This window comes from Ammodytes marinus, assembly GCF_949987685.1.
Source record: "Ammodytes marinus genome assembly, chromosome: 22".
NCBI lineage: Eukaryota > Metazoa > Chordata > Actinopteri > Uranoscopiformes > Ammodytidae > Ammodytes > Ammodytes marinus.
Window position 1 is genome coordinate 17471088 of NC_137226.1, and position 27633 is coordinate 17498720.

A 27633-nucleotide genomic window follows, 5' to 3' on the forward strand; every position below is an offset into this window, starting at 1 on the left:
AAAGCATTTAATGCAAAGGAACAATACATTTTTGCTGTAGTCCATTTGAGTACTTTGATTAATTTAAATAAGAAATGGAGGCCACAGTAATGTGCAATTCTCAAGAGCATATTTCACTTCATCACGTGTCCATATGATTCTAAAATCTGTGGTGCTGCTGTGTAGGAGAGAGTCACATTAGTATTGTTGTTGGGAAGTTATATGTCATTTCAGTTGCATGTTGTTTGACAGGTATATTTACACAGTAAAAGGAAACGTGCAGTAAAATTCAAATCATTTTATTTCCCATGGTATGACATAACTGGCTGAAGACATACTGTTTATTGAGGGGGACAGCTCTCACCTTTTTTCCACAAAGATGGAGTAACACTTCTTAGCCCTTGCTGCCTTTACTGACAATGTGAGACACATAGAAAAACTAATTCCACTTGACTTCTTCACATTAGAGATTGCGTCAACACATGTAGCTGGCGTGTCCTTACTGAATGTCATATAGTGTCGTAGCATCATACTCTTCCCGTCTGACAAAAATATATCAAATTGTCCTTTTTCCCTTTTTTTTTTTGTTAAAAAATATTTACAAAAAGTCTAATTTGACAAAAAGAAGAGTGAATGACTAAAGGGTTGTAAGCAGGATCAGGCAGCTGCAAAAAAAAAAAAACATACCATAGTATTGACATGGGGACAATTAAATACTGTTAGGGTTCTAAACACTGTAAATGCATCTGTGTAGATATGCCTTTTAAGAAAATACCCTTTTGCATTCATGTCAAAGACCTTCAATTCTGACTAGAACCATTCATGGTAGCAATGTGAAACATGCCTTAAGACAGTTCATTTACTTCAGTTCTTTTGCTATGTTTTTGTTAAAGTGACAACGTCGTCAGGTGGTAATGGCTAAGCTGTGTGCGGGAAGTGCTTGCTGTGTTGGAGTAGAGATGATCTGACAACCTCATTTTCATTTTTGATTTCCTCAGGACATAACCTGTGGCTGTTATGCTGGGAAGCAGCTCAATCGCAAATATTTGAATGACAAAGCTGCGTGCCAAAAAACATCAGTAAATAATTCAGATAATCAATAAACATATAAACGACCAAATTTTCCCCCTCAATGGGTTAGCTGTGGTAACCAAGTGTCACATCTCTGAAAGATGATGTGTATAGTGTATTAAACTCATTCATTCTAAAAGTGTGGTTCTCTACAACCTTGCATTTGGCTGTGGTGAGGTCGCTCCTCATTAAGACTTTAAAAAACAAAAATCAATACCTTCTTTCTCTGCTTTGCTTTGTTTGTGAGAGTGTGAAGCTTATTCCTGACCTTTGAAATAATAATAATAATAATGTAACAACATATTGTCTTAAAAAAAGCAACAGGCCCTGAAAATCCCACTGTTGCTTACCTTCTAGTGGTGTAACTTCTTATTATGAAACAGACGAGAAACGTTTGAGCAGAGGGCATTGAAACACTGATTTTCTGCCCCGGTGTTAGGGTTCTATTTAATAAAAAGGTGGACTAGTAGGGATGCACCAAAATAAAAAATTCTTCACCAAACTGAAAATTATTTAATATTGATCTGAAGGTCGAATAACGAACGTGTGTTTTTTGCGCAATTTTTTAACTGTATTTTGCCACATTTTTCCTCCACTGCATAAATGGAATAGTCTAAATGTGCTTTTTTACAACACTGAACGTTTAAACATTCCAGCAGATACTATACAAACAAAGAAATAAATTAATCAGTTAGGTAAAGAATAAGTCTTTTCAGTTATTTAGCCAAAAAACCAAAAGTGCTTTTTGTTGAAACTATTTTTCCCGGTTGCCTAAAATTAGATACATCCCTAGTTGAAAGTATTTTTTTAAAACTAGTGAATAATACTTTATGAGGATTAAGGTTGGCAGCACATATCTAACTTTTTGACATGTAACCTGTTCTCCCATCATAACGTTGCTAAATTATTACTATCCAGTCACTCAATATATTATTATATTATATTATATATATTAAAGCACTTTGAATGGCCTTGTGTTTGAATTGTGCTATATAAATAAACTTGCCTTGCCTTGCCTATTATATAGGCTATATATATATATTTATAATTTGATTTTTTTTGCTAACCAGGGTGCAGCTCTCAAATTCAGGCTATTGGCTACTCTAAAACTCAACCCGAACGCACGCTTCAAAAATCACATTCACATACACTGAGACCCAGAAGCTGCCGACGAGTAAGAGAGGTATTAAAGGAATGGAGAATGAGAGAGGCGTGGCTTTAGATAATTTTTCTCATTTTGAACAGGATTGATTGGCATCATTGATTATAATGGGAAAACAGGTTTCAGGTTGACGAAGGTGTGTGTGTGTGTTTTAACATAAAACACACTTTCATGGACATTAAAAAAAAACCTTGTCAGACCGGGCTCGGGCCCCATCACAGAGATTTTGTGTAGTTATACTTCAGGGCTTAAACTACACGTGTCCCTTGTCATTCCATTTTCACGCGGGAAGCCCAGGGAAAGACAGGCACGTTGTCCAAACTGTGGTTAAGATGACAACAACGCTCTCCTCTTACCGTACAGTACACACACACACACACATACACACGCACGCACCACACACTCTCTCACATACACACACACACTGTCCAGAAGCAATGCTAGGTGAAGCTGGATTTCTGGCTGAAGCCTTCCAGTTCAGAGGAGGGTCAGAGTCTGTTAGTAGAGTGTGCGCCTCAGTACTCTATAGTCACTGCTTTGGTCTTGAGGTATTCCAGGAGAGCGTCTTCTCCTGTGGACCACAACCAAGAAACAAAACAACATCAATCCACTTTCAAATGTTTACCCTAGTATACTGTATATGTTTCCATTACGGATGACAAGCACAGACGGCTCTGCCATTTTAGCCTAGTCTAGTCTAGTCAAGGATCTTTGGTTTAATGCCATCATAACTCATTGCATTTTTTAATTTGTATCTTAAAAATTAAAAGTACCACACTAAGGCCCTATTGTCAAATGTAATCATTTATTTACAATATAAATGTAACCATAACGTGTTTCACCAGTCAATTGGAAAAGAAAGAAGATAAATTAATCTAGTTAATGGTTCGCTATTCGATTCTACCTTGAAGTCAAAGAGTTAGAACTATTTTTGATAAAGCAACATGTCAGCTACAGAGTGAATCCAGAGATCCTGTTATCCTGTGCTGACATGGTCAGAGCCACAGAAGAATCAACAAGAGATCTTAATGTGTATTGTCAGCGGATATATAATCCACGTTATCTCAATCGACACCTCAACGACTGAACAGGCGCTCAATTAAAGTAGGAAACACAATCCACCACTAACACAGTTTTCTAACCTGCCCCTGCGTTCCAAATCACATACTTTTCCTTCTTACTACACTACATCCTAAAGTACAGAAGAGTTTTAGGGCCACGGGAGAGAAAAAAAATCAGATAAGGAAGATTTATTTTTCATTATGTCGAGAAATGTCAAGAATAAAGACGAATACTCCAAAATGCTATTGGAGTTAGTGAGGTTTTTATGTATTTTAAGCATACTACAATTGACGTGCATGTATTGGGACATCCTAAATCTCTTTCTGGCATACTAAAAAGTAGGGAAGTATGGGGATTGGAACGCAGGGCTGGTCTCCACTAGTCACATGTGTACTTACCGAGGTCTTTGCCAAAGCCGGACTGCTTGAAGCCTCCGAACGGCGCGGCCACGTCTGTCTTGTTGTAGGTGTTGACGAACACGGTGCCGGCCTCCAGGCGCTCGCTCACGTACATGGCCTTGTTGATGTCCCGTGTGAACACTCCCGAGGCCAGACCGTACTCTGTGTCGTTAGCTCTACGCAGCACGCCGTCTACATCACTGGGTGTTAGGGGGAGAATAGGACAGTTAGCTATGATGACCACACCACAGCTCTGCAGCCAAATACTTTTTAAAAATGTTTTATCGCCATGACAAAACAGTGAGAGACGTGACAAAAACACCTTTGGTTGGGGGTCATGACACTACGTGACAAACTTCGGAACAAACGAACAAGCACAAAAAAATAAAAATAAAAATATTTAATAAACAGTATACTGTATGATAATAAAACAGAAAGAAAAAATGTAATAGAAAGAAAGAAACTAGCAGGAATTCTTGATATATTGTAACATAATGTGTGTGACTGTTTATGGTACCTGCAGCCAGATATACTTTCTGAGCGACCACTCACCCATCTTTGAACTTGGAGACCACCATGACGGGGCCGAAGGACTCCTCTATGGCGATGAACATGTGGTCCTCCACATCGGTGAACAGAGTCGGCTCCATGAAGAAACCTGGAGGAAAAATTAAAGGTGAAGTAAGCGATTTATTTATGTTAATATAAGTGTTAAATCGCTCTTTATTCATACAGTGATCACTTATTTAGTGTGCGCGTTTCATAAAGCCGATCTCTCAGTCACTCGCTCTGCATGCAATCGGCAAATAAACTTTTCGGGGATCCCACTACTAATAACCAATCAGAAGAGAGAACGCTACAAACCGGCACCCGTCTCCCGGCCGGTGCACGCCAGAGCGACATATTAGTGAATGTGTATGCGCCTACAATGGCAGAGCAGGTAAAAATCATTCCCAATGTCTGTTTTGATGGTTTTTATCATGTTTTATCACACTTATGGATCTGAGATGATGCTAGATAACTCGCTGCTTGAAGACCGCAGTGCATTAATGTGGTGACGTGGGGACGAGGGAGGGGACTGCTAACTGCGGTCACTGACAGGAAGTTAGCTAAACTGACCATTCCGCTTACCGAACCTTTAAACGAGGAACCATATGATCTCCTGTTCTCCATCACTGTGTCCTGTGTTCTGAGTGTCAATGTGACCGGACTAGGGCTTATCTCTTTTTTTTATTTGAAATTAAAATAATCGTTCGGGAGAGAGGGGGGAAAACCTAATTTTTTTAAATTGAAATTACCTGCTCGTAGGCTGCAGTGTCACAGTCGTATAAGACCATTTGAAGTAGTTTCCCTTGTGATCGGACAGGAGAGGGCGCTCTAATCCTTTTTTAAAAAAAGTTAGACCTATTGCATACCCTATAATTCATATCATTGAATTAAGCTAATGTTTATTTGTTATTTCTACAAAAATGGCAAGTAAATGGAATTTATCCAAACTTTTGAAAATTGCCTACTTTATTTGAACTGTTTTTAATTCAATTGATTGTACTGTATATTTTTCTGATTGTGCAGTGTCCTTGAGAGTCGTGAAAGGTGCCTTTAAATGAAATATATTATTATTATTATTATTATTATTATTATTATTAGAGTCAGTTTCCTTCAGTGTGTGTGTGTGTGTGTTAATCCTACCTGGCCTGTCCACCTGTCTGCCTCCACACACCAGCGTGGCCCCCTCCTTCACGCCCAGCTCACAGTACTCCAGCAGCTTGTCCATGTGGGCTTTGTGGTTCTGAGGGCCATGGTCTGTGGAGCGGTCCAGGGGGTCTCCAATCTTCATCTTCTTGATCTCCTCCACCTAAGACGGAAAACGATATAGGAGAGGAATAGAACATGTTTCAGGCTTTATATTGTCATCTATTTGACTCATATTGACACTATTAATTAAAGGGTTAGTTCAAAAATGTAAAGTGGGTTTGTATGAGGAACTTAGGCATAGTTAGAGAGTGCGTCAGTGCGACGTCTCCCCCAAACTCCTTACACACTAACTATGCATAAGTACCTCATATCCCTTTATGAAAATATTATTGCTAAGTTCACTCCCCAATTGTTAATAATGTGTGTATTTGCTAAATCTAACAATTTATTTTTAATTTTTTACTATGTTTCTTTTTGAATTTTAATTAAAAAAAATAAAAAGTTAATGTTTTTCCAAGGATTGTGTGGGGTGTGTGAGGTGGGTAGGGTTGTTATTATGATTTGTTTGTTTAAAAATTCAAAACATTTCAATAAAAATCGTTTATGGAAAGAAAAAAAGAAAAAAAAAATATATATAGGCCTATATATATATATTATTGCTAATGTAGTGTTTTTTTTTTGCAGTTTGACTGATACTAGGGACTTAAAAGTTAGGATATCTCAGTGCCGGAAGTAAGCCCTTTAGGTGTACACATCACGTGACTCTCACTCACCACTCGGCTGATGTATTCATCGTGAATGGACTCCTCCACAAACAGGCGGCCGGCAGCGATGCAGTTCTCCCCTTTGTTGAAATACACAGAGCTCATGCCCTGTGGAGCAGCAGATACACACACACGCACACGCACACACACGCACGCACGCACGCACGCACGCACACACACACACACACACACACACACACACACACACACACACACACACACACACACACACACACACACACGCACACACACAGTTAAGGGCAGAGATTGTGAAAGGAATTTCTTTTACAATACTTACAATACTACAATACAACACTTTACTTTGAGCATATATAAGCAGTATATTAACCTTTAATAAGAGGCTCATAATGCACTGATGTAGTTGTAAGCAGACATAAGATGATAATTCCTTGTAAACGTGGTTAATAAACAACTCCATACAAGCATGCAGGAACGTTTGGTGATGTTGTAAAGTTTATCTTCTGACTGTCAGGGGACAGCAGGCTAATGTTATCTATTGAATAGCAGTATTTGAGCTAAGCTAAGTAGCAATGAGTGACCTATGTCCATTTTCTCTTCAAAAATGCAAGCACAGTTGAAGGATTGGTTGCTGCTGTGGCCTTGTCTTGTACTTAATTAATAAAACCTTGTTGGTGGGGAAATCTTCTATCTATTCATTCAAGTATACCGGCTCCTTCCCTGTGCCTCACCATGCGAACAGCCTTGTCCATGTCACAGTCACTGAAGATGATCAGGGGGGACTTGCCGCCCAGCTCCAGAGAAACCTTCTTCAGGTTACTGACTGCACAGCTGCAACAGAGGAGAGAGAGAGTGTGTTGGGGGGGGGGTGCTCAATTTTCACTTGACATTTAGGTCAACCAATGAGCAGTGAGTGGTGCTGGGTCCTACCTCTTCATGATCTGTTTACCGATGGGTGTGGAGCCAGTGAAGCCCAGCTTGCGGACGTCTGGGTGGTCAGACAGACGCTGTCCCACCATGCCCCCTGGAGGAGACAGGGAAGAGGAGGAGGGGGGATGAGGAAGCTTCCAAAGCAGGTGATCAATAGCCTGATCTCTCCAGCTTCACATTGGTTTCTATACAGATCAGTCTGGCCTTTTTCCATCTCCGTGGGGAGGAGCCTGGCCCTGTCTGTTAGTGGCGGGCATCCCCTGATTGGTTCAAATAGTTGTTCACATCAACATGGATCGAAGAATAAGCTTGTGAGATATGGCTGGTCTCAGGAGGCTAGAATGATGACTACATGAACCAATCAGGAGCTGCCTTCCACTATAAGGGACCAGCGTTAGGTCAGAACGCGGGCTCTAATTGGCCCAGACATCTTTTGACCGGGCTCCGCCCCATGGAGATTGAAGAGAGAAAGGAATGTGAAGCTCAGAGATCAGGCTGGGTTCACCAGGCTAGGTGAACAAGGTGTCAGAAGAAGCCATGTTGGGAGTTGGCTGAATGATCTAATAGTGCTTAAACACTTTCTTTTCTGTCTCCAACAACCCATACGTATACAGTCGACAATACTGTATGTGTCAGAGAAAGAGAACACAGTGCAAAGGCTGGTGTTGATCTATACTTTAACTGATGTAACTGCTAGAAAAGGAAAGTGGGCTTTATGTTGTAGTAAATACTATGAGTTGTTGTAAATGAGTTTTGTTGTATTTCCTGTATGGTGTTCATTTACCTGAGCCTGGCACAATGTTAATGACTCCTTTAGGGATGCCAGCTTTCACTGTCAGCTCAGCAAACTTCAGCGCCGTCAACGGAGTGACCTGTAAATGTTGGACAAAATGTATGAGACACAAACTACTTTGACACTCGGATGTAAAGGATAACACAAGACCAACTGTTGGCTGTATTTCGCAGTTCAATTTGATGTATGAAATTTCTGAAGGGATTAAACTGTTTTACCAGTTGTGGCAGAAGGTATCACAATAGTTAGACAGCTGAGATCTTTATTTAAAGATGGAGTCAGTGTTTGTGTGTTGTCAAATGATCTTTTCGTCAAAATCCGTGAATATCTCCTCAGGTTCTGTTACCTGTCCTTTCAGTGTGTGTGCTGAAACCAAACGATGGTCTTAATACACATCCTGGGCTTTGTTAACGGGCGTGTTGCTAGCTATGGTGGGCCCCTTTATTTACATACCAGTTTACAGAGCCTAGGCTGTGTATTAACATCCAGACCCATATCTAGAACGATAGAGGGTCTGGCCACGATCAAAAGACCTTCCCAACTCAAGGGGCGGCACCTAAGCTTGAAATTCAAATACCACTGCACGCAATTGGATAGCACTACAACCAATCAGAGCAATGAACAAGGTGACGTATTATTTTTCTATCTGATATGCCCGCCCATATCAGATAGAACCAATTGAAACGTAGCTCAGAATTTTCTGACATATTTAATGAGCTTCAATGGAGAGTGTCCAGACCAACAGGCGCAGCAAATTTAAATTGCCAGCGATAGGTCTGGATTTCCAGGTTACGAGAATTGCTGACTCCACCTTCAAAGGGAGTGTGTGTGTGTGTGTGTGAGTGTGTGTGTGTGTGTGTGTGTGTGTGTGTGTGTGTGTGTGTGTGTGTGTGTGTGTGTTTGGTGCACTCACCTGCGCGGGTTTAAGAACCAGTGTGTTTCCGGCTGCGAGGCAGGCGGCGCTTTTCCACGCCAACATCATGAGAGGATAGTTCCATGGGATGATTATGGCACACACACTGCGACAGAAAACATACACACACACACCTCTGCTTTACTCAATGGGAAAGCACAGGATATATAGATACAGCGGGCGAACAGAGATATTGGGGAATAAAAAACTAATAATTTTGCATGGACAAGAATCACAAATCAATACAGTTCAATGACAGTATCCATAACATCCAAAGTTTTTACCCCAGAGGTTCTTTCTTGGTGTAGGTCAGATTACGATTGGGCCTGGCTTGGTTGATGGGGATCGTCTTGCCCTGCAACCAACATAATACATAATATATAACATATATAGGGTTGACCCGTTAGGTGGTGTTTACACTGAACATGGAAAGGTTTTCCTTTTATGTTTTCACTTTTCCCTCAAACAAGTTCCTGGAGGGCTAGGCTTCTCAAATTGTGTTGCTGCGCTACACTGAAATCTGCGACCAATACGAATATGTGACCATAGAGCCTGCATGCGCAAACCGAAAATCGGACTGGGTGTGCGACCAGACCAAATGCAGTAATAAAAACTATATAATCTTTGCACTGATGGTCTCGTTTGCTGTTAAAGGTGATTTATGATTATCAGAGGAAACATGAGGCTGTTTAAAAGATATATGTTACTCGTAGCTGCTTTAAATAGGTTTAATAATGCTGTGAAAAGGCCTATCTAGCACGGGAGTCAATGAGAAATTGATCTGTTTTGAAACATGACCCTAGTGGCCACTAGGTTAACTGCATTGTTTGTCACTTCTGCATTGGATGCTGGTAGAATTCGCTGTGGTTGGGGCTTGTGTAGTACGCATGCCAGGCCAGTAAGTGGCGGTGCACCCTAGTAGTAGATAACATTTCCGGTGCATCCGGTGTCGACTGTAAGATCCGGTGACCCCGAGCACAAAAGCGCGCGCCTGGGCATGAAGGTTTCTCAGCTCTACGACAACAACAAACATGGCGAACTGTTTTGTTTGGACCGACGACGAAGCGGAGTTGCTTTTGAGAGTGACCCTGGACTACAAGACAACGAAATGGCAAGAAAACACCGAGTGGGAATCTTGCAAGTCTAAATATTCGGACATTTTGGAGGCCTTTTTGTCGCAGTATCCGTCGAGCGAAATGGCAGGAGAGAAGGAGTTCCCACACGACAAAGGGACAATTTCCAAACTCCAGCTAACCTCGAAGCTAAAGGCCATCTACGGGGAATACATCCAGGCAGTGGACTCTGGTACATGGAGTGTTAACGGCCGTGTCGTTTCAATTGTTTTCGCGCTGTGCGAGGATTTGTGGGGTGAGTCGCCTGCAACGCGTGGCATAAAGTCCGGCATTGAATCATCTGATCTACAGGTCAGCTCTGAAAACACATCGGATTCCAGCACCATATCTGACTCCTCTATGGTTTCTCCATCGAGCACACACTCGCCTGATGCTGTGAGGACGCGAAGACATTTGCTTCAAGTAAGTTTGTTCATTACTGTTTAGCACCACGTATTTTAGGTATTTACTGTAGGCCTATGCTAACGCTGGTGCCCTCGTGCATGTCTCATACAACTCCGTGCAATATGACTGCTATAAACCTTAAAGTTCATCATATTTTTTGGGATCATTAGTTTTCCCATGTTAAAGGTGTGGAGGTGTGGTTAATTATTTAATGAACATGTTTTGACTGTTCTTCTTTCAAGGCAAAGCTCCACAGCCACAGAAGGGACAGGCGTAAGAGAAAGATGGATCCAGCCATGCTAGAGGACCTCTACTTGAGGAGGAGTATGCTGGAGCTTTTTAAGGAGTCTGAGAGAAACAACACTGAGAGTTTCAACAGGATACAGGACAGCTTCAACAGGCTACAGGACAGCTATGCCACCACCTTCAGTACCATCAACGATGGCTTTGCTCTACTGAGGCAATTTATGTCCCAGCCACAACCCCTCCCCGCTGCCTTTTGTCATGGTGATGATGACACACCCATGTGAGAGGACCTCCTCCCAGGCTGTGCACACCTTAGGAACAACCACTTGACCCGTTCACACCCGCACCCACTCACACTAATCCCCCCCACACCGTGAGTCTCCTTACAGATGCACACTCCTGCAAGATGAGGATATTTTGAAACCTGTAAAAGACTGTAGAGACCACTCTGACCAGTGAATGTAAACGCCATTTGTTGGTGCACTGACACTTTTATAAATGAACCTACCACTGTGATGTGATGTGATGTAATGTGATATTTTGAATATTCACTGTCCTAAAAGTGTAACTGTTGCAGTTTTCAAAGTGTTTGTTTGATATCTAGATAGATAGATAGATATACATTAGACTGATGCTGCAGCATATGCATCTTGTTAAAAAGTTATTTTCAATAAAAATACATTTGGAAAAAGTTGTTACATTTTATTTCACCCTCCACACAGATGTAACTGAACCACTGATATGCCAGGTGTTTAATAAACTGCTGAGCATTAATTGCACCTGCAACAATAAACTGATCGACAAAAATAGTCCAACTGCCTTCATAAACCACCTCAAATTAAAAACCAACAAGTCAACTATTAATAATTAATAAGACTAATTACAAAAGTATCAAGTACAAATGACTAAAATGTTACCCTAGTGAAACTAAGTATGATCAGGAAAAATGTACTTCAAGTATTAACAGTGACTTTCCTATTAAACATTAGATTATTACATTTAAAAAATGGCCGATTAAATGTCAAACCTCCCGATGAATCGACTAATATTTCATGTGCTTGTAGGCCTATATACTGTTGAATGAGGCGTGACGTCAGCGGTACCAGAGACCAAAAGTGTACGTTTTCAAGCCTGCGTTTGCTGTTATGTGAATGATAGGCTGCATCCGCTAAAATACGGATGCTTCGTTACCGTTTCCAATGTAAACACCACCTTTAGAACACTGCAGTACGTGTGTCAGTCTGAGCCGAGTGTTTAACCTACCTGGATCTTGTCACACCAGCCGGCAAAGTACCTGAAGGTCTGGATGGACATGCCCACGTGTGTCTTGAGGGCCAGGGTGTACACAGCTCCTGAGTCCATGGACTCTATGGTGGCCAGCTCCTCCTGGTGCTGCTCCATCAGGTCTGCTAGCCTGGAGAGAGAGAGGAGGAGGGGACAGGGAATGAGGCTGTGTTTCATACAATGCAATACATAATACTTCAGCTTTAAAAGGAATTTTGAAGTGCAATCGTTCTCTTGGCTAGGAACTTGAAGTTTGGTTTAATCTTGAATGTTGGCCACAGTTACAAACATGATGTGAATATTATATGAGCAAAATTAGAACCGAGCAGAAACTCAACAGCCCAACTCAACAAGTCTAGTCTTTGATATTTAAATGTATAGTTAAGAGTTTTTGATTGCACTACACCTGAAAGTCTCCCCTAGGCTGTGTTTTTAATTGACAATCCATGGCATTAACTATCTAAACAGACTTGTCAACTGATAGCAGTAGGGTGGGAAAAATAATTGATTCTCCGATGCATCGCGATTCTCTCTAGAACGATTCGATTCTCGATTCAGATAAGTTAATAATCGGAATACAAAATAAATAAATAAAAATGAATCGGTTAAGTTTTTATATACTTCCATATTGTGTTGGAATGCAAGCTGCATTGATAATTGCACTGTTCATAGAAAGTCATATTTATTACAAGAAAAGCTTTTTCTCTAATAAAATATTAGAGAAGGTAGTTCATCTGTTGATTGTCTTTAATGATCATCACAAAAGTAGGAAGTGATTAGCAAACTCTGAGTAGCAAACTCAGATGTATATATATTTTTGAAAATCACGCATGGAAATGTACATAAAAAAATTGTTACATCGATAATCGGTTTAGAATCGAATCGTTGACCTCTGAATCGGAATCAAGTCGTGAGGTGCCAAGAGATTCCCATCCCTAGATAGCAGTAACTTAAGAGTGAGGACAGGAAAACATTTGTAGTTTGGGGACATTGGCAGGTAACCTTTTGAAGTCCAACTGAAATTGAATTAACTCTCCCCTTTGCAGTCAAAAATAATGTAAAAAGTTATTGTAAGATATACTGTAATATTGTTTTTCATCGTCAGCACGTGGAGTGTTTTCTTTCTTCTTCTGATCATGTGATTCCACTGTGGTCCTCTGGGTGGGGCTACTCACTTGAAGAGCATAGTTCCTCTGTCTCTGGGGTTCATCCTGCCCCAGGGCCCGTTCTCAAAAGCTTCTTTGGCAGCTGCCACCGCGCGGTCCACATCCCCCACTGAGGCATAGGACACCTTGCAGATCACCTGGTCAAACACACACAGTCAAATGATCAATACAGGATGTTAAAGGTGAAGTAAGCGATTTATTTATGTTAATATAAGTGTTAAATCGCTCTTTATTCATACAGTGATCACTTATATAGTGTGCGCGTTTCATAAAGCCGATCTCTCAGTCACCCGCTCTGCATGTAATCGGCAAATACACTTTTCGGGGATCCGACTACTGCTAACCAATCAGAAGAGAGAACGCTACAAACCAACACCCGTCTCACTGCCGGTGCACGTGCAGAGCGACAGATGGGTGAATGTGTATGCGCCTGCAATGGCGGAGCAGGTAAAAATGCTTCCCAATGTGTGTTTTGATGGTTTTTATCATGCTTTATCACACTTACGGATCTGAGATGAAGCTAGATAACTCGCTGCTTGAAGACCGCAGTGCATTAATGTGGGGACGAGGGAGGGGACTGCTAACTGCAGTCACTGACAGGAAGTTAGCTAAACTGACCATTCCGCTTACTGAACCTTTAACATACAAGTTTATTATTGTTCCGAATATTCCAGCATCATAACCACTAGGAGAGAAATGTGTAGAAAGTCAGCATGTTAAAAACCTTGTTGGGCTGCTCACTAATCGGACTGCTTTTATTCAAGTATTTATTGTATTATTTTATCATACAAGTATTAATGTTCGGAATATTCTATATGTTTTTTAAGATTGTGTTCAGCCTGAAAAAGAAATCGATTTTTTTATACCCAGACATTTCAAAATAACATATTTGACAGCTGTAATCTCAATACTGTGATTCCGTGGTATTTTAGCTTAAGGTTATCATACGGTCAGAATATCATACCGGCCCGTGTCTATAGTGGATATGTTCATGTGACTCACCGATCCATCAGTAGGGTTGATGGTGTCGTAGCTCTTGCCGTTCTCTGCGTCCTCAAACTGGCCGTTGATGAAACACTGGTATGGCATTTTCAACGTCATGTTGTTTGCTTCTCTGATTGCCTAGGTACAGAGACATCCAGAGGGAAATACAACAATCAAAGATCAACCCATCACAAAACGCCTACCGTTGTACATATAATGAGTGATGATGAAATATCAAAAATAAATCTACAATCTTAAAATCTGATTTGGAAGTTAAAGCCCTCTGTGTGTCTAGAGACTCCCAAAGTATGAGAATAAAACAACCCTCTCTCTCTCTCTCCACCTGTCTGAACACCTGTGTTCAAAAGCCGCAGTCAGATTTATTTCCCCTTATGACGTCATAAGATGATAAGCCACGCCCCCTCATTACCAACCTAACTTAGCACTACCTCTAGCTGTGATCAACACATCCCCAGATCCCCCTGAATCTAACTGACAGTTACATTCAAACCAACAGTTAGAATCAGGGCCAATCAGAGCAGACTGGGATTTTTTGGAAGGCGGGGCTTAAAGAGAGACAGAGGCTGAAAACAGGAGATTCAGCAATGGCACTTTGAGAAATACAAAGGTTTTTTTTGGACACTACACGCCATGAAAACGGTTTCTGGTAGTTACCAAAATGACAACTTTGAAGCTGAAATTGAGCATTATTATGTGACCTTTAGAGACAACTAAGCATACTGTAAGACTTGACTGAGACAAGTCAAGTACAGTGGCTTGAAAAAGTATTCATACCCGTTGAACTTTTCCACATTTTGTCACGTAACAACCACACACGTACATTTATTTTATTGGGATTTCATGTGATAGACCAACACAAAGTGGCACATAATTGTGAAGTGGAAGGAAAATTAAACATGGCTTTCAATTTTTTTTATAAATAAAAAACTGAAATATGTGGCGTGCATAAGCATTTAGCCCGTTTTAGAACCACCTATCGCTGCAATATCGCTTCAATATGCTCACATAGTCTATGATCAGCTCCTCCTCCTGGTCCTCCCCCCTCAGCCTGCGGGTGAACATCTGGATGAAGTCCTGGAAGGTGGTGGCCATGTACACGTCCTCTGTCTGCAGCTGCAGCCCGGGACACTTCTGCTTGACCTCCTCCACCAGCCTGCACACACACCAGACCACGGCAGGGCTTACACACTCTTCTCATCTTACGTTTGAAAAGTTATGGAAGCACTCGCACAGTAGCTACACTAGCATTAACGCAGGGTGATTCATTGTGTGTGTGTGTGTGTGTGTGTGTGTGTGTGTGTGTGTGTGTGTGTGTGTGTCGCAGGCGGCAGTTGCTGTCGGAAACAACGTTGTCTGCTTTGTTCAGAGCACGGGAGGACACAAACGTCTGCAGCTTTCAGAGGTGTGTGTGATTAATACGGGACATCAACATAACTTCTGCTTCCTGGCACAAATGTTAAATGTATATATCCACCTTCTGCCATTCATCTTTCCGTTGCTTTAACAATAAACTACAAAGAAAATGAGAATTTTTAGGGGCATATTTCGATTGGCGATTAATGGTGATTTATCATGATTAATCCACAGCTACCCTGTGATTGATTAGATTAAAAAATGTTAATCCTTTGACAGCCCTAATTTGTAATAATTCATAGAGTCAAAGTTAGATTTAGAGTCTGGGTGTCTATTATGGAGCTTTTTGGTTGGTTTGGTTCAGAAGATAGCTAGCTTTAATATTGTTTGTATTGAACTTACTTGAGTAAATGGTTGCCTTCTTACTATTGCACTACTGTTAAATACAAATATGTATCAGTGTGTCAGAAGATACAAATAAAGATGGTTGACGTTGTTTGTTGGCCTAATTCAGACTTGGTATTCAGATTTGAAATGATGTGCAAAATGAAACCCTGTTGAAATATCAGTCCCCTACATCAGCCATCCAAAACCTCAGACAGTCATGTAGTGTGTGCACTTCCTTTGCTTGTGTGTGTGTGTGTGTGTGTGTGTGTGTGCTAAGATAACTTGTAAGTCCTTCCTGCCTCCTCCCTCACCTGACCACATCCATGGAGGCCGCTCCAGACTTGAAGAAGTCCGTGGTGTCTTCAATGGTGGGGACGTTGCTGAGGATGCCCTTCCAGATATTCTAAAAAAAAAAAAAAAAAAAAAAAAAAATATATCAAAACTGTCTTTCTTACCAACACAATCCCTGCGTTCCAATCCCCATAGTTCCCTACTATTTAGTATGCCAGAAAAAGGTTTAGGATGTCCCAATACATGCATGTCAATTGTAGTATGCTGGAAATACATGAATGCCCCACTAACTTCCATAGTATTCGTCTTTATTCTTGACATAATGAAAAAAAACTTCCTTATCTGATTTTTTTTTTTTTCTCATGTAAAATTCTCCTGTACTTTAGTATGTATGTAGTGTAGTAAAAAGAAAGAGTATGTGAATTGGAACGCAGGGAATGTACCAAATAACACAGTGTATTAAACAGGTGCACTGTGTAATTTGGATGTATCAGAGAAGTGAACATGTTGTTAGGTATAGTCTCATAACAAACTTTTGTCACAGGAAGTGGTTGTTTACTAACCGTTTTTGTTCAAGGTGCCTCTAAATAATTTAGTTTTGAAAGATGTTGATAGAATTATTCAATACTAAGAATTACATGTAGAGAAAATATGTTTTATAAAGTAACTGCAGGCTCTGCAAATGTAAAACAAAACACCCTCCCCTGAAACTGCATAGTTCACCTTTAAGTAAAAAAAAAAGAATCCACTGATAGTGTACTTGCCCTGATCTCCTCTGCCAGCTTCCTCTCTTCATCGGACAGCTCCACACTGGAGCTTTCCCCTGAGGAGAAGTATTTAGCTGCTGGGATCATCTTCCCATCTTCAAACTGCAGGTTCTTCACCAGGAGCTGTGGGCCAATCACAGAGAGTCTTACTGTAGCTATGGGAACAAGGCCCCCCAACACATCCTTAATCTGGATCCAGCTGTTCCAACGGAGGCTTGAGCATTGCCACACTCTTTGCCCTGTTACTACATTTGTTTGCTCTGAACATATATTTGTTTTGTAGTACAACAGACTGTAACAGGCACTCACTGCTTTGCCATCAGTTCCATACAGCACCAGGCCGTTCTTGGTGACCAGGCCGGGCTGGGCTGCCCCCTCTAGATCCAGGGGCTGACCGGCCGGAACAGACCCCCCCAACATGGAGGAGCCATACAGGGTCACGGACTGAGGACAAACACACAGAGGAGAGTTACAAACTGATATTTTTGAATGTGTCTCTTAAACTTTAATTAACCTGCAGTGGTAGTTGGAGTGTGAGGTCCAGAAAGCTAATTTGTTTTATTGTTATACATGCAGTAAGCAGTTCCTCTTTGCATTGTATGCGGACCTGTCCATATTTTCTGCCTTTCTGCTCTGAGGTTCTCATGATTGGGGCTTAAACCTTTTTGCTGGCTATTATACAGTAGGACAGTTGAGAGTCGGCTCCACTCTCTTCCGTCTGTACACTTAATATGAACATAAGAACACGAGACAGTTAGCCTAGCACACAGATTGGAAACAGTGGGACACAGCTAGCCTGGGTCTAGTTGTTCAACACTTCACACTTGTCTTTTTTCCTCTTTGTTATCTGTGATTTTTTTATTTATTTCTTTTTTTTTTTACTTTTTCTCTATCTCAATTAAGACATAAAAGTGTAAAAAAAAGAAAAGAAAAAAGGATTACAAATAATATTCAAATGCCGATTCTCTGGAATGTCGGAATAATTTATTATTGGCAAAAGTAAAAATAGACAAAATATCCTATATGCCTTGGTTAGTGATAGCATGTTGTGAAACTGCAACATGCGTACGCTCACATTTCACCCAACCCTGACTAACCGAGGTACTAAATATCTGTCATGCCAAAAATATCAGTCCCCTATATCAGCCATCCATGTGTGTGTGCGTGTGTGTGTGTGTGTGTGTGTGCGTGTGTGTGGGCGTTCCTGGAAAACCCACCTGACCGTCGATGAGAGTCCAGGCACCAGGGACTTTGTCATGGCCGCGGATCCAGTTGTGGATGGCCTCAGCTGGTTGGGCCAGGCTGACCTGAGTAATACAGACACACACACACACCAATGGGGTCAACTTTGGCTGGCTGGGGTTCAGTTTTCCGGGAATTCAGAGGGAAGCCCAACAGCTGGCTTGCCACTCGCTTCGAAGCCACACATGGAAAGCAATGCTGGAAAAATAACCCCCCCCCCCCTCCTGCACTATGAATAGCACACACAGGAAAACTGCCAGCAACGTGGCGCTGACTGACCAATCGGATGGCGGCTATCACCGGCCCCACCTCTGTCTTTTTCCTTCTAGTAAGAGTAACAGCAGCCTGGTCACATAATCTGAAATCATTTGGCCCTGAACAACATGTGGAGCAGGACAGTTACGTGTCCATGCTTTTCCCTCAATGCAGGTGGTGTGTTTGCACCTATAGAAGCTGCAAAAAGATTGTTTAAAAGCCTTTTAGACACAACTTTAAAAGGTTGCACAATACGTCATAATCTTGGGCTTCACCACAACGTTTTCTTTAGATACTGTTACTATCGGTCATAGAAGACTTTAACTTTTTAAAGGTGGAGTCAGCGATTCTTGAGAATTCTTGTTGTCAAAATCACTTTTTCTTCAGAATCAGTGAATATCTCGTCACTGGCTTTTTTTTTCTCCAGTGCACACACGGACAGGTAGGAGGATCGTGAGGAGATATTCACTGATTTTGACAAAGTGATTTAACAACATGCGTTCTCCAGAATCTCCGACTCCTTGCTTAAGCTACTCCTTAACACTGTGCACGAAGGAATAATAATACAAACTGAAATCCAGCACTTCTGGTTTTCACAAAGAGTGTCTCTACAAAAACTTCAAAAATGCAGGAGCCACTCTACGGCCCTGGCTGCTGCTGTGTGGAGTGAGAAGATGCCTCACCTTGGCGTTGGATTTCTTCTGAATGCCTTCATAGCTGGCTCCTTCTTCAGTCTGGGGAACACGAGGGGCCTTTCCATCTGCAATGAGCTGCACCGAATCCACCTGCACAGGGAGACAGTCAGTGCCTTTCCATGGGACAACCAGATAGGATTAAGGGATATACCAAACTTGCCACTCGAATGGACCGCTCCGTCACTTCCAGAGCATGGCTGACTCCGCTATGCTAGGTGGCGCTGTAGCCCTTTCAACAAGTGGTTATATAGCCACGTCAGGTTCCTTTCCGGCAACAACACTACTATTTATTACGTCGTTTCCTTCCACTTCCTTGTGAAATCCCCGACAGGGAACTCTCGAGCAAGCGCAGAACGCAAACTCCGATATGAGATATGCGATCCTGTATACATGCAGGTAGAATGCCGACTATGAACGAGTTATCTAAGTGTTCTTATCCGACTTCGCTTGTCCGTAAATGTGCCGATTTGTGTGCAAAGTAGATCGGATAAAGGTGTTTACATGCATTTAAGTCCTGTTGAGGTCTTATACGTTTATTTACCCGATTATGAGTCTGCATGTAACCGCACTGAGTGTGAGCGTAGCAACTGTACGTGGTGTGTGTGTTTGTGAAGATTATGTTCATACAATGTTGACAATATAAGTAGAGCGGGAACTGGGCATAATGGGAAAGAGTATGAAGAAATTAGTAATACATTTTATTTTCATTAACAAAAGTATATTTTGATAAGGATTAACATATAAGTAATGACTAGGGTTAAAGATAAAAGCAATATTAAGTAAAGTATAGATTAAAATCAATAGGGAAGCTGATTACTCATTATAGATGAATAACGTAGGGAGGAGGGGTGAGTCTAACATAAGTTATTCTTTCACTCCTTTTGAAACATTTAAAGCAAGGACAGATGGGTGAATGTGTATGCGCCTACAATGGCGGAGCAGGTAAAAATCCTTCCTAATGTCTGTTTTGATTGGTTTTTATCATGTTTCATCACACTTATGGATCTGAGATGACGCTAGATTAGTCGCTGCTTGTAGACCGCAGTGCATTAATGTGGATGACGTAGGGACGAGGGAGGGGACTGCTAACCGCGGTCACTGACAGGAAGTTAGCTAAACTGACCATTCCGCTTACTGAACCTTTAACAGGAGAATCTGAAATCCCAGGTGGTTTTTACCATGGCCTTGATGCCCTCGGGGTAGAGGAAGCGGTTGTAGAGTGAGTCCACGGTGTCGTTGGGCTCCACGGCACACTCCCTCTGCAGCAGGATGGGTCCAGTGTCCAGCCCATCGTCAGCCCAGAACACAGAGAAGCCAGCCTTCTTATCACCTTCTATCAGGGTCCTGGTGACAAACAAAAGGATATATTTGGATAGGTGCCACACCAGAGGTAGTTTAAGTGCAGGTAGAGGGTATAAAGGAGACCATAAACCCTGAGCAAAAGGAGCCAAATCAGATAGAGAAAAAGATAAAAGGTGCTGTAATTATGATCTGATGAGGAAGACTCAAGATTCAAGGATTCTATTGTCAGCGTTTAAATGTCTAAATCCGAATGACAAAAATGGTTTAAAAATAAATATATAAATGGTGATATGTAGATTAGACTCAGGATACTTCTCCTACTACTCAGTCTTACAGAGTAAGCGTTAGCCAAGTGACCTGTCCAGGTGGTATAACGTATAACGATATACCGTTTAACAAATGATATCAACAGCACAATTCAGTTTTTTATCAGGGGCTACTCTAAACACAAATTCAACATATGTTCTCTAACTCAATGCATAACAAATGCAATTGGTCAGAAAATGCAATGGTAGGGCGCTCCGGTGGCTAGAGCGCGTACCATATTGGCTCCGGCCTTCGTTGCAGTGGTCGCGGCTTCAAATCCGACCCGTGGACCTTTACTGCAGGTCATCCCCCCTCTCTCTCTGTCTCCCCATTTCAACTCTGTACTGTCTAATAAAGCTTGAAAATGCCAAAAAATAATCTAAAAAAAAAAAAAATGCAATGGTAGGCAATTTGAAAAAATGTACTATCAATGACTATAAAGCTCACCAATTAATATATTTAATCTAATTTGTTATTTGGTGCTATAGGCTATCGGTAATACCTATTTCTTGGCGTTTCTTAGTATTTTTAAACTCTGGATAGAGCTAAGCTAAGCTAGCTGTTACCCCATATAATCAATATACATACACTCCTGGCACTAGCTTCATTAACATGTAACTAACAGACCCAGATCCATATTTATAATAGGAGGGGAAAATGAGCCTAAATGGTGACATTGAGATAAGTAGCAAGAGTTCAAATGTTCAAGTCAATGTCTTTGAGGAGATTAAAGCACAAGTTGTGTAATTACAGTTACAACAAACGGAAGCTCTTCACACACAGTGATAACAGTAGGAGTGAGATAATAAGGGTGGAGAGCTACGAGCTAGCCAGAGGAGAGATAAGAAAAGCAGCTAGCTAGGAGGCTTTGGTCAAACTGAGCTGGTTCCAAACTCCTGCTTGTCTCACAGATAGTAGCAGACCCATGTTCGCCTCACATAGTGGACTTGAGGCCAGTGAACTATTTTCTACGTTTAGCCTTTCAGTTCTTCCGGTACAGGATAAAAACCTTTGGTGAAGAAGCTAGCTTGTGTAACGTAAACCTAAGACTGTGTTGTGTAATAGATATTCAGAGAAATATCTATTAATTATGTTAATTTGCCACAATGACCACATGGCATGCCATACATAGGCTAACATAAATTAGCTATATTATATATATATATAGCAAAGCGTGTGATACACTCCCCTGATGGACTGCTACAGCTGAAAGTCTCTGGTACAGGTCCCTTGGCAGTGTGTCCCCTGCAGTTGTCAGTTAATTCATAAAGTGTCAGTGTGTGTAGTTTCTGTTGGTCGGCCCCCATCTGTTCCCACACACACACACACACACACACACACACACACACACACACACACACACACACACACACACACACACACACGATAATCCCTAGCTTGTTTGAGTGTAACGTATTATCTGTCATTACTGTGAGGACAACCATGCAGTTTTGTAGGTGGACTCACAGTGATGTTGACGTCACTGTTGTTTTACTACTGTGAACCCATGTGGGCCGTCAACCAAAAGCACAAGGTTACAGCAGTGCATTAGCCTTTAACCTGAGAGAGGATGTTACATTTTGCAGACTCAGGCTGTCCCTCCTGTGTTTATCATGCCTCCCCTACGGCGATAGCCAATGGCTGCAAGCATTAAGTTTTCCGGTTGTCTGTCCGTCCGTCCATCCATCCGTACATACAGTATGAATGTCACTTTGAGGTACAATTGTCCACTCTAATTCAAGGATGAACTGATTAGACATTGGATGTCAAAGGTCAAAGGTAGCTAGGAACCTTACATATTGTCAGGTCACAGTTACCTTGTACCATAATATAGCTTCTTAGGAGCTTAAACCCTTTAACCCCTAACCACCAAAACAAGTAACTGTGAAGATGTGGCATGGTTGAGGTTGAATTTTCTGTGCAACACAGTTTTACAGTGGGTACATTTCTTATGACTTATTTTTTTTTCTAAATGTATTTTTCTGCCCCTTTAAAGCACTTTGAATGGCCTTGTGTCTGCATTGTACTATATAAATAAACTTGCCTCAACAAAAATCATTTAACTGCCATCTACTGTTTTGCAAATAATGTATCATAAAGTTAAGCCATTGTGTCAATGTTTCTGAAATAATACACACTCAATAATTTTTTTTTTTTTAAACGTGCTTTGTATTCTAAGGTAGTGAACAGAATGTGACCTGTGCTTCCTACCCAGCACCAACAGTGGAGCGCACACACACACACACACACACACACACACACACACACACACACACACACACACACACACACACACACACACACACACACACACACACACACACACATTGAACCCCGAATTGCTCCCGATAGTTAGCTTGCACCCTGCTATCGGTGTATGAATGTGTGTGTGATTGGGTGAATGTGTACAAAACAATGTAAAGCGCTTTGAGTCTGTGAAAAACCAGGGAAAAGCGCTATATAAGTGGAGTCCATTTACCATTTACAAACACATAAACATACACACACGCCCCGGTCGCTCACCAGTTGATGGCAGAGGCTCCTCTGTGCAGGGGCAGGATAGAGGGGTGGTATATGATGGAGCCGTGCCTGGGGTTGTCTATGACGTTCATGGGGATGAACTGGGAGCAGAAGGGCATGACGTTGAGCTCGGCGCCCACGGCCTTGTAGGCGTCCACCACCTCTGGGATGGGCTTCCCTTTGACACGCCACCGCGGGAACTTAAACACCGGCGTACCGTCCTTCTCCGCCGCCACCGCTGAAAGCAAAGAAGACCCTTTAGTGATTGAGTACAGGAAGCAGACATTAAGCGTGGGAGAATGAAGTAATCATATTGTAGTACCTACTATGATTTATTTTGATTTATTTTCTAAGCTGTTTCATGGTTGGTGACCGTTTAAAAGTGTGAGTCAGCGATTCTGGAGACTACTAGTTGTCAAAATCACTTTCTGTCAAATTCAGATAATATCCCCTCATGATTCATGATTGTCCGTGATGTGTGTGTGCGTTCTGTCTAGGCTCTGTAAACAGGCATGTTGTTAGCTAGCTACAGTGGCCCCTTTTGTTTACATGGCAATTTACAGAGCCTAGGCTGTGTATTTCCTCTGGATTTTTTTTTCAGTCCGCACAAACAGTACAGACATATCGGCCGACATGCATACTGTCCCCATTCTGCCTCTCTGTTCCTCCCTCCAGCATTCCTTTCCCACTACCCAAACTTGTGCATTGACATTCTCTACCTGTCCCCTATATGCCCCCACCTGCCTGGGAATTGGTTCTCTAAGTGAAAAGTAATGAATCAGTCAAGGGCCAGAAGAGTTTACTACTTCTAAACCGCAACAAGGAATTACCAAATGCATGTTACAGTTTCCACCATGTATATCCACGCTCCCACACTGTTACCTCACATTCACTTCTCAACACTGGAGCTTACTAACACAATGCTTTTTAAATCAGTTTTCCATTGACCTTTGTCTTGTGACACAACCAATAAACAAGGGAATATGATCACAAAAGACACAAGTAGTACAATGTGGGCAGCCCCCAACACTTCAACATTAGTCAAGTTGAGCTTAAAGCCAGTTGCACCTGTTGAACCAGCCAAAATACAGTACACACACACACACTGTCAAGAAAGATTGATTATCTCACACTGCCCAAAGAATAAACAGCAAAAATACAGGATGTTGTGTGATGACAGACAGAGGTGTAGAGGCAAGTGGAAAGCCCATAGCTGAACATGACTATGATGATGTTTCCTGGAAGGATTGCATCATACTAAAGACTTTTTTCCCATCAGAGCTGCTGCATCTCTGGGCCTCTGTTGCTCACACAAACACACAATGGAGCCACTATCCCGCGGCTAACGCAGGGCTAACGCAGGGCTAAAGGCCTGTCTTTGTGCATGGAGCAGTGTAGAGTCAACAACACACTTCTACCTCAGCCACACAGCAAGGGGGTTCACCAGGGCCAGACAATGCTCAGACCATCTGCTGTACACTAGGGCTGCACTATTCATCCTATAACAATCTAGACCTTTTTTAATTTTTTTATTAATTTTTTTTTTCTCTTTTATTTTGTGTACATATATTATAGCCTACACTGTCGTCCCAAAAAAGTTGGAATAAAATGATTGTGATGATGAGATTTGTTCTTGATAGATAAAGTGTATTTATTCTCAAAACATTATTGATCAATCTCATCCAAACATATCACAGTGAAAATTAAACCACAATCAACCTTCCGGCTTTTACAGCATCCTTCACTTTTCTTTTATATATATAGAATATAAATAAATATATTTTATGCAAAAAAATAAAAGAGAAAGAAAATTATAAAATTATAAAAAATTAGAGAAAAAAAGTGAAATACTTCAATTAAAATACATTAAAAAAGGTGTATAAGTGATATTAATACTAGAGGAGAAAAAATGGTGACTGACATTTACAGTAAGTGAAAAAAGGTGCAGCCCTTGTGTACACACACACCCACATACATTACACATTCACTGTGCAAAGAGCAGGGAATCAATGAACTCACCCAGGGGGTCGGCCTTGCCATCCTTGTCAGGGACTGTGAACACACCCACCACCTTGTGACCCTGCTTCCTCAGGTTGCTGTACACCTCCTGGCCAAACTGGCTCTGGCCAATGATGGCTAACTTCAGCTTATTCTGGTAGTAAGGCTGGAAAAGAGAGCAAAGAGAAACAAAATACACAAGTGTAGTGTAAGTAAATCTGCAAAAAAAAAACTGTCAAAATAAATCAAAATATTCATGTGCAGTACGCTGGAATTCTCTGAACCTGATACACATCTCCATGTGTACACAGAGCTTTAGTAGAAGAGCTTTCTCAACACTCTTTCTTGACCTCTTGTTCCCACAGATGTTACGCAACAGACCCTGCGTTCCAATCCCCATACTTCCCTACTATTTAGTATGCCAGAAAAAGATTTAGGATGTCCCAGTACATGCACGTCAATTGTAGTATGCTGAAAATACATAAATGCCCCACTAACTCTAATAGCATTTTGGAGTATTCGTCTTTATTCTTGACATTTCTCGACATAATGAAAATAAAACTTCTTTATCTGATTTTTTTTCTCTCCTGTGGCCGTAAAACTCTTCTGTACTTTAGTATGTAGTGTAGTAAAAAGAAAGAGTATGTGATTTGGAACGCAAGGCATGTTGTTTCTTGATTAAAGGTGCATATCTCCTCACGATCTGCTACCTTTCTATACTGTGTGTGCTAGAAAAAAACAATAATCTAGTGTTGATACACAACCTAGGCCCTGTAAACTAAACTAGCATGTTGCTAGCTACTGTGGGTCGATTCAATCCCCTTTGTTTACATACCCGTTTACAGTGCCTAGGCTGTATATTGACACTGGGCACATTTCAGTCTGTACAGGGAGCAGATTGTGAGGAGATATTCACTGATTTTGACTAAAAAGCCTTCTCCAGAATGGCTGACTCCACCTTTAACCGATTGGTCTCACCTACACACAATGTCCAGATTACACATATTGTGTTGTTTTAGCAACAGTCCCAAACCAAGTTATGAATAATATTCCATTGAACAAGTTTGAAATCAGCAAATAGCAAACGATCAATTGTTGCAAAATATTCTAATCTTATGATTATGATGATATTTTTTCATAGTCATAAGGCCTGTGTAAGTGTTTTAAAATCCTTAAAAAGGGTCTGGGGGTGGGGTAGAGGGGGCCCCATGCCCTCTCCCAGTGGCCCCATAATTAATGACTTCTCTCTGGCTAGAGCGAGCTCTGAGGAACATGGCCATGAACTTTCTGACAGCACATGTGTGAGGGTTTCAGGTTTCCCTCGCGCACACATGGTCAAGTGCATTGGGGCGCAGTGTCTTCTTGGGCTGTTAACTGGCAGCCTACAACGTGCCAATAACGACAACCGAATGAGAAGAACTGTCCATTTTATACAGTGCATTTCTGTTTCGCAGCCCTGCAGGGTGGTCAACATAAGCCGCCGGCCGTGTACAGTGTGTATCTCCCAGTCCCAGGCTGATGCAACTCCTACACATATTGTACAGTAAAAAGGCCGGTTCAGTCAGAGCATGCAGCGGGAGAGAGAGGAGGGGAGGCGGGGTAACGAACGTGGCATAAACACATGCACGAATTCACACCAGAATTCACCACGTTTGTTGTACATGCATAACGTTATAGGAGGGCTATCGATGAAGACCTGGACATGAACTAATATGACTCACTGATCCGGATCAGTAGGCTACTCGTCCTGTCATTACCACCTGGCATAGGTCTCACGCTCAGTCTTTAGCAGTAGGCTATGTTTATCTTTTATGTATCAATGCAACAAATGTTAGCTATTAAATCCACTAGCCTATGCATTCATTCTGTGGCGGCAAAAAGCAACGTTACTCACGGAAGAGGTGGAGAATTTCCTTAAGACCTGACACGCTGTCCACAACATGATGGCGGTGCTTTGTATATAAGGCTATAAAGGAATTAAAAAATAAAATTAATGAATGAATCCAAATCGTTCTGCCGCCGGCCACACATACACACCTGCCTGTGTGCGTGTGACTTGTCAGTGAGTGTGACTGGACAGAGGAGTGGCCGACCGTTGCTATGGGGCTCGCAGCGGCAGGCAGCTCGAGTTTATTCATACTAACTCGACACAGCGGCTGTACGTGCGCGTTCACGGGGCGCCCTGTCCGTGCTCGGCCGCGCGGTCACGCGTGGGAATTCATCACACAGCAGGCAGGGCCACGCTGACATTATTTTTTGTTTTCACAGTCTATGATTTCAACATGTGTACTATTTTACTGTACATAAGTAATACAAAATTAATAATAAATAAATAAATTATTGATATTGGTTTCAAGTTAAGGTGCATAATCCATGAATCATGTGCAATGCATGGAGATTAACCATATATGTTTCGCATGTTGCCACTGTGCCAGCTTTTATTTTGAAATATTCAAAATGTAATGCTGACTGGCCCATATGTCACAATGAAACAAATGAGCATAGTTTAGCACCAGAAGCTCTTTTTCCAGACATATCCAAAGAAAGGACAGT

General features: G+C 41.6%; 2 protein-coding genes across 2 annotated transcripts; one reads left to right on the top strand and one right to left on the bottom strand.

Moving 5' to 3' along the window:
* Positions 1-291: 291 nt before the first annotated feature.
* Positions 292-27192, bottom strand: aldh1l2 (aldehyde dehydrogenase 1 family, member L2). Its single transcript, XM_080051180.1, has 23 exons — positions 26975-27192; positions 25102-25246; positions 23086-23320; positions 20133-20298; positions 18943-19044; positions 17980-18069; positions 17072-17206; positions 16760-16885; positions 16016-16107; positions 14970-15117; positions 13962-14081; positions 12969-13096; positions 11773-11923; positions 9031-9101; positions 8747-8852; positions 7825-7912; positions 7041-7134; positions 6842-6941; positions 6141-6239; positions 5362-5527; positions 4225-4330; positions 3673-3872; positions 292-2783 (listed from the first exon to the last, which is right to left on the bottom strand). Exons 1-23 carry the CDS (start codon positions 27020-27022, stop codon positions 2728-2730), a joined length of 2772 nt encoding a protein of 923 aa, XP_079907306.1. The 5' UTR covers positions 27023-27192; the 3' UTR covers positions 292-2727.
* LOC307268518 (uncharacterized protein) lies at positions 9776-11094 on the top strand. Its single transcript, XM_080051181.1, has 2 exons — positions 9776-10281; positions 10506-11094. Exons 1-2 carry the CDS (start codon positions 9778-9780, stop codon positions 10791-10793), a joined length of 792 nt encoding a protein of 263 aa, XP_079907307.1. The 5' UTR covers positions 9776-9777; the 3' UTR covers positions 10794-11094.
* Positions 27193-27633: the final 441 nt, after the last annotated feature.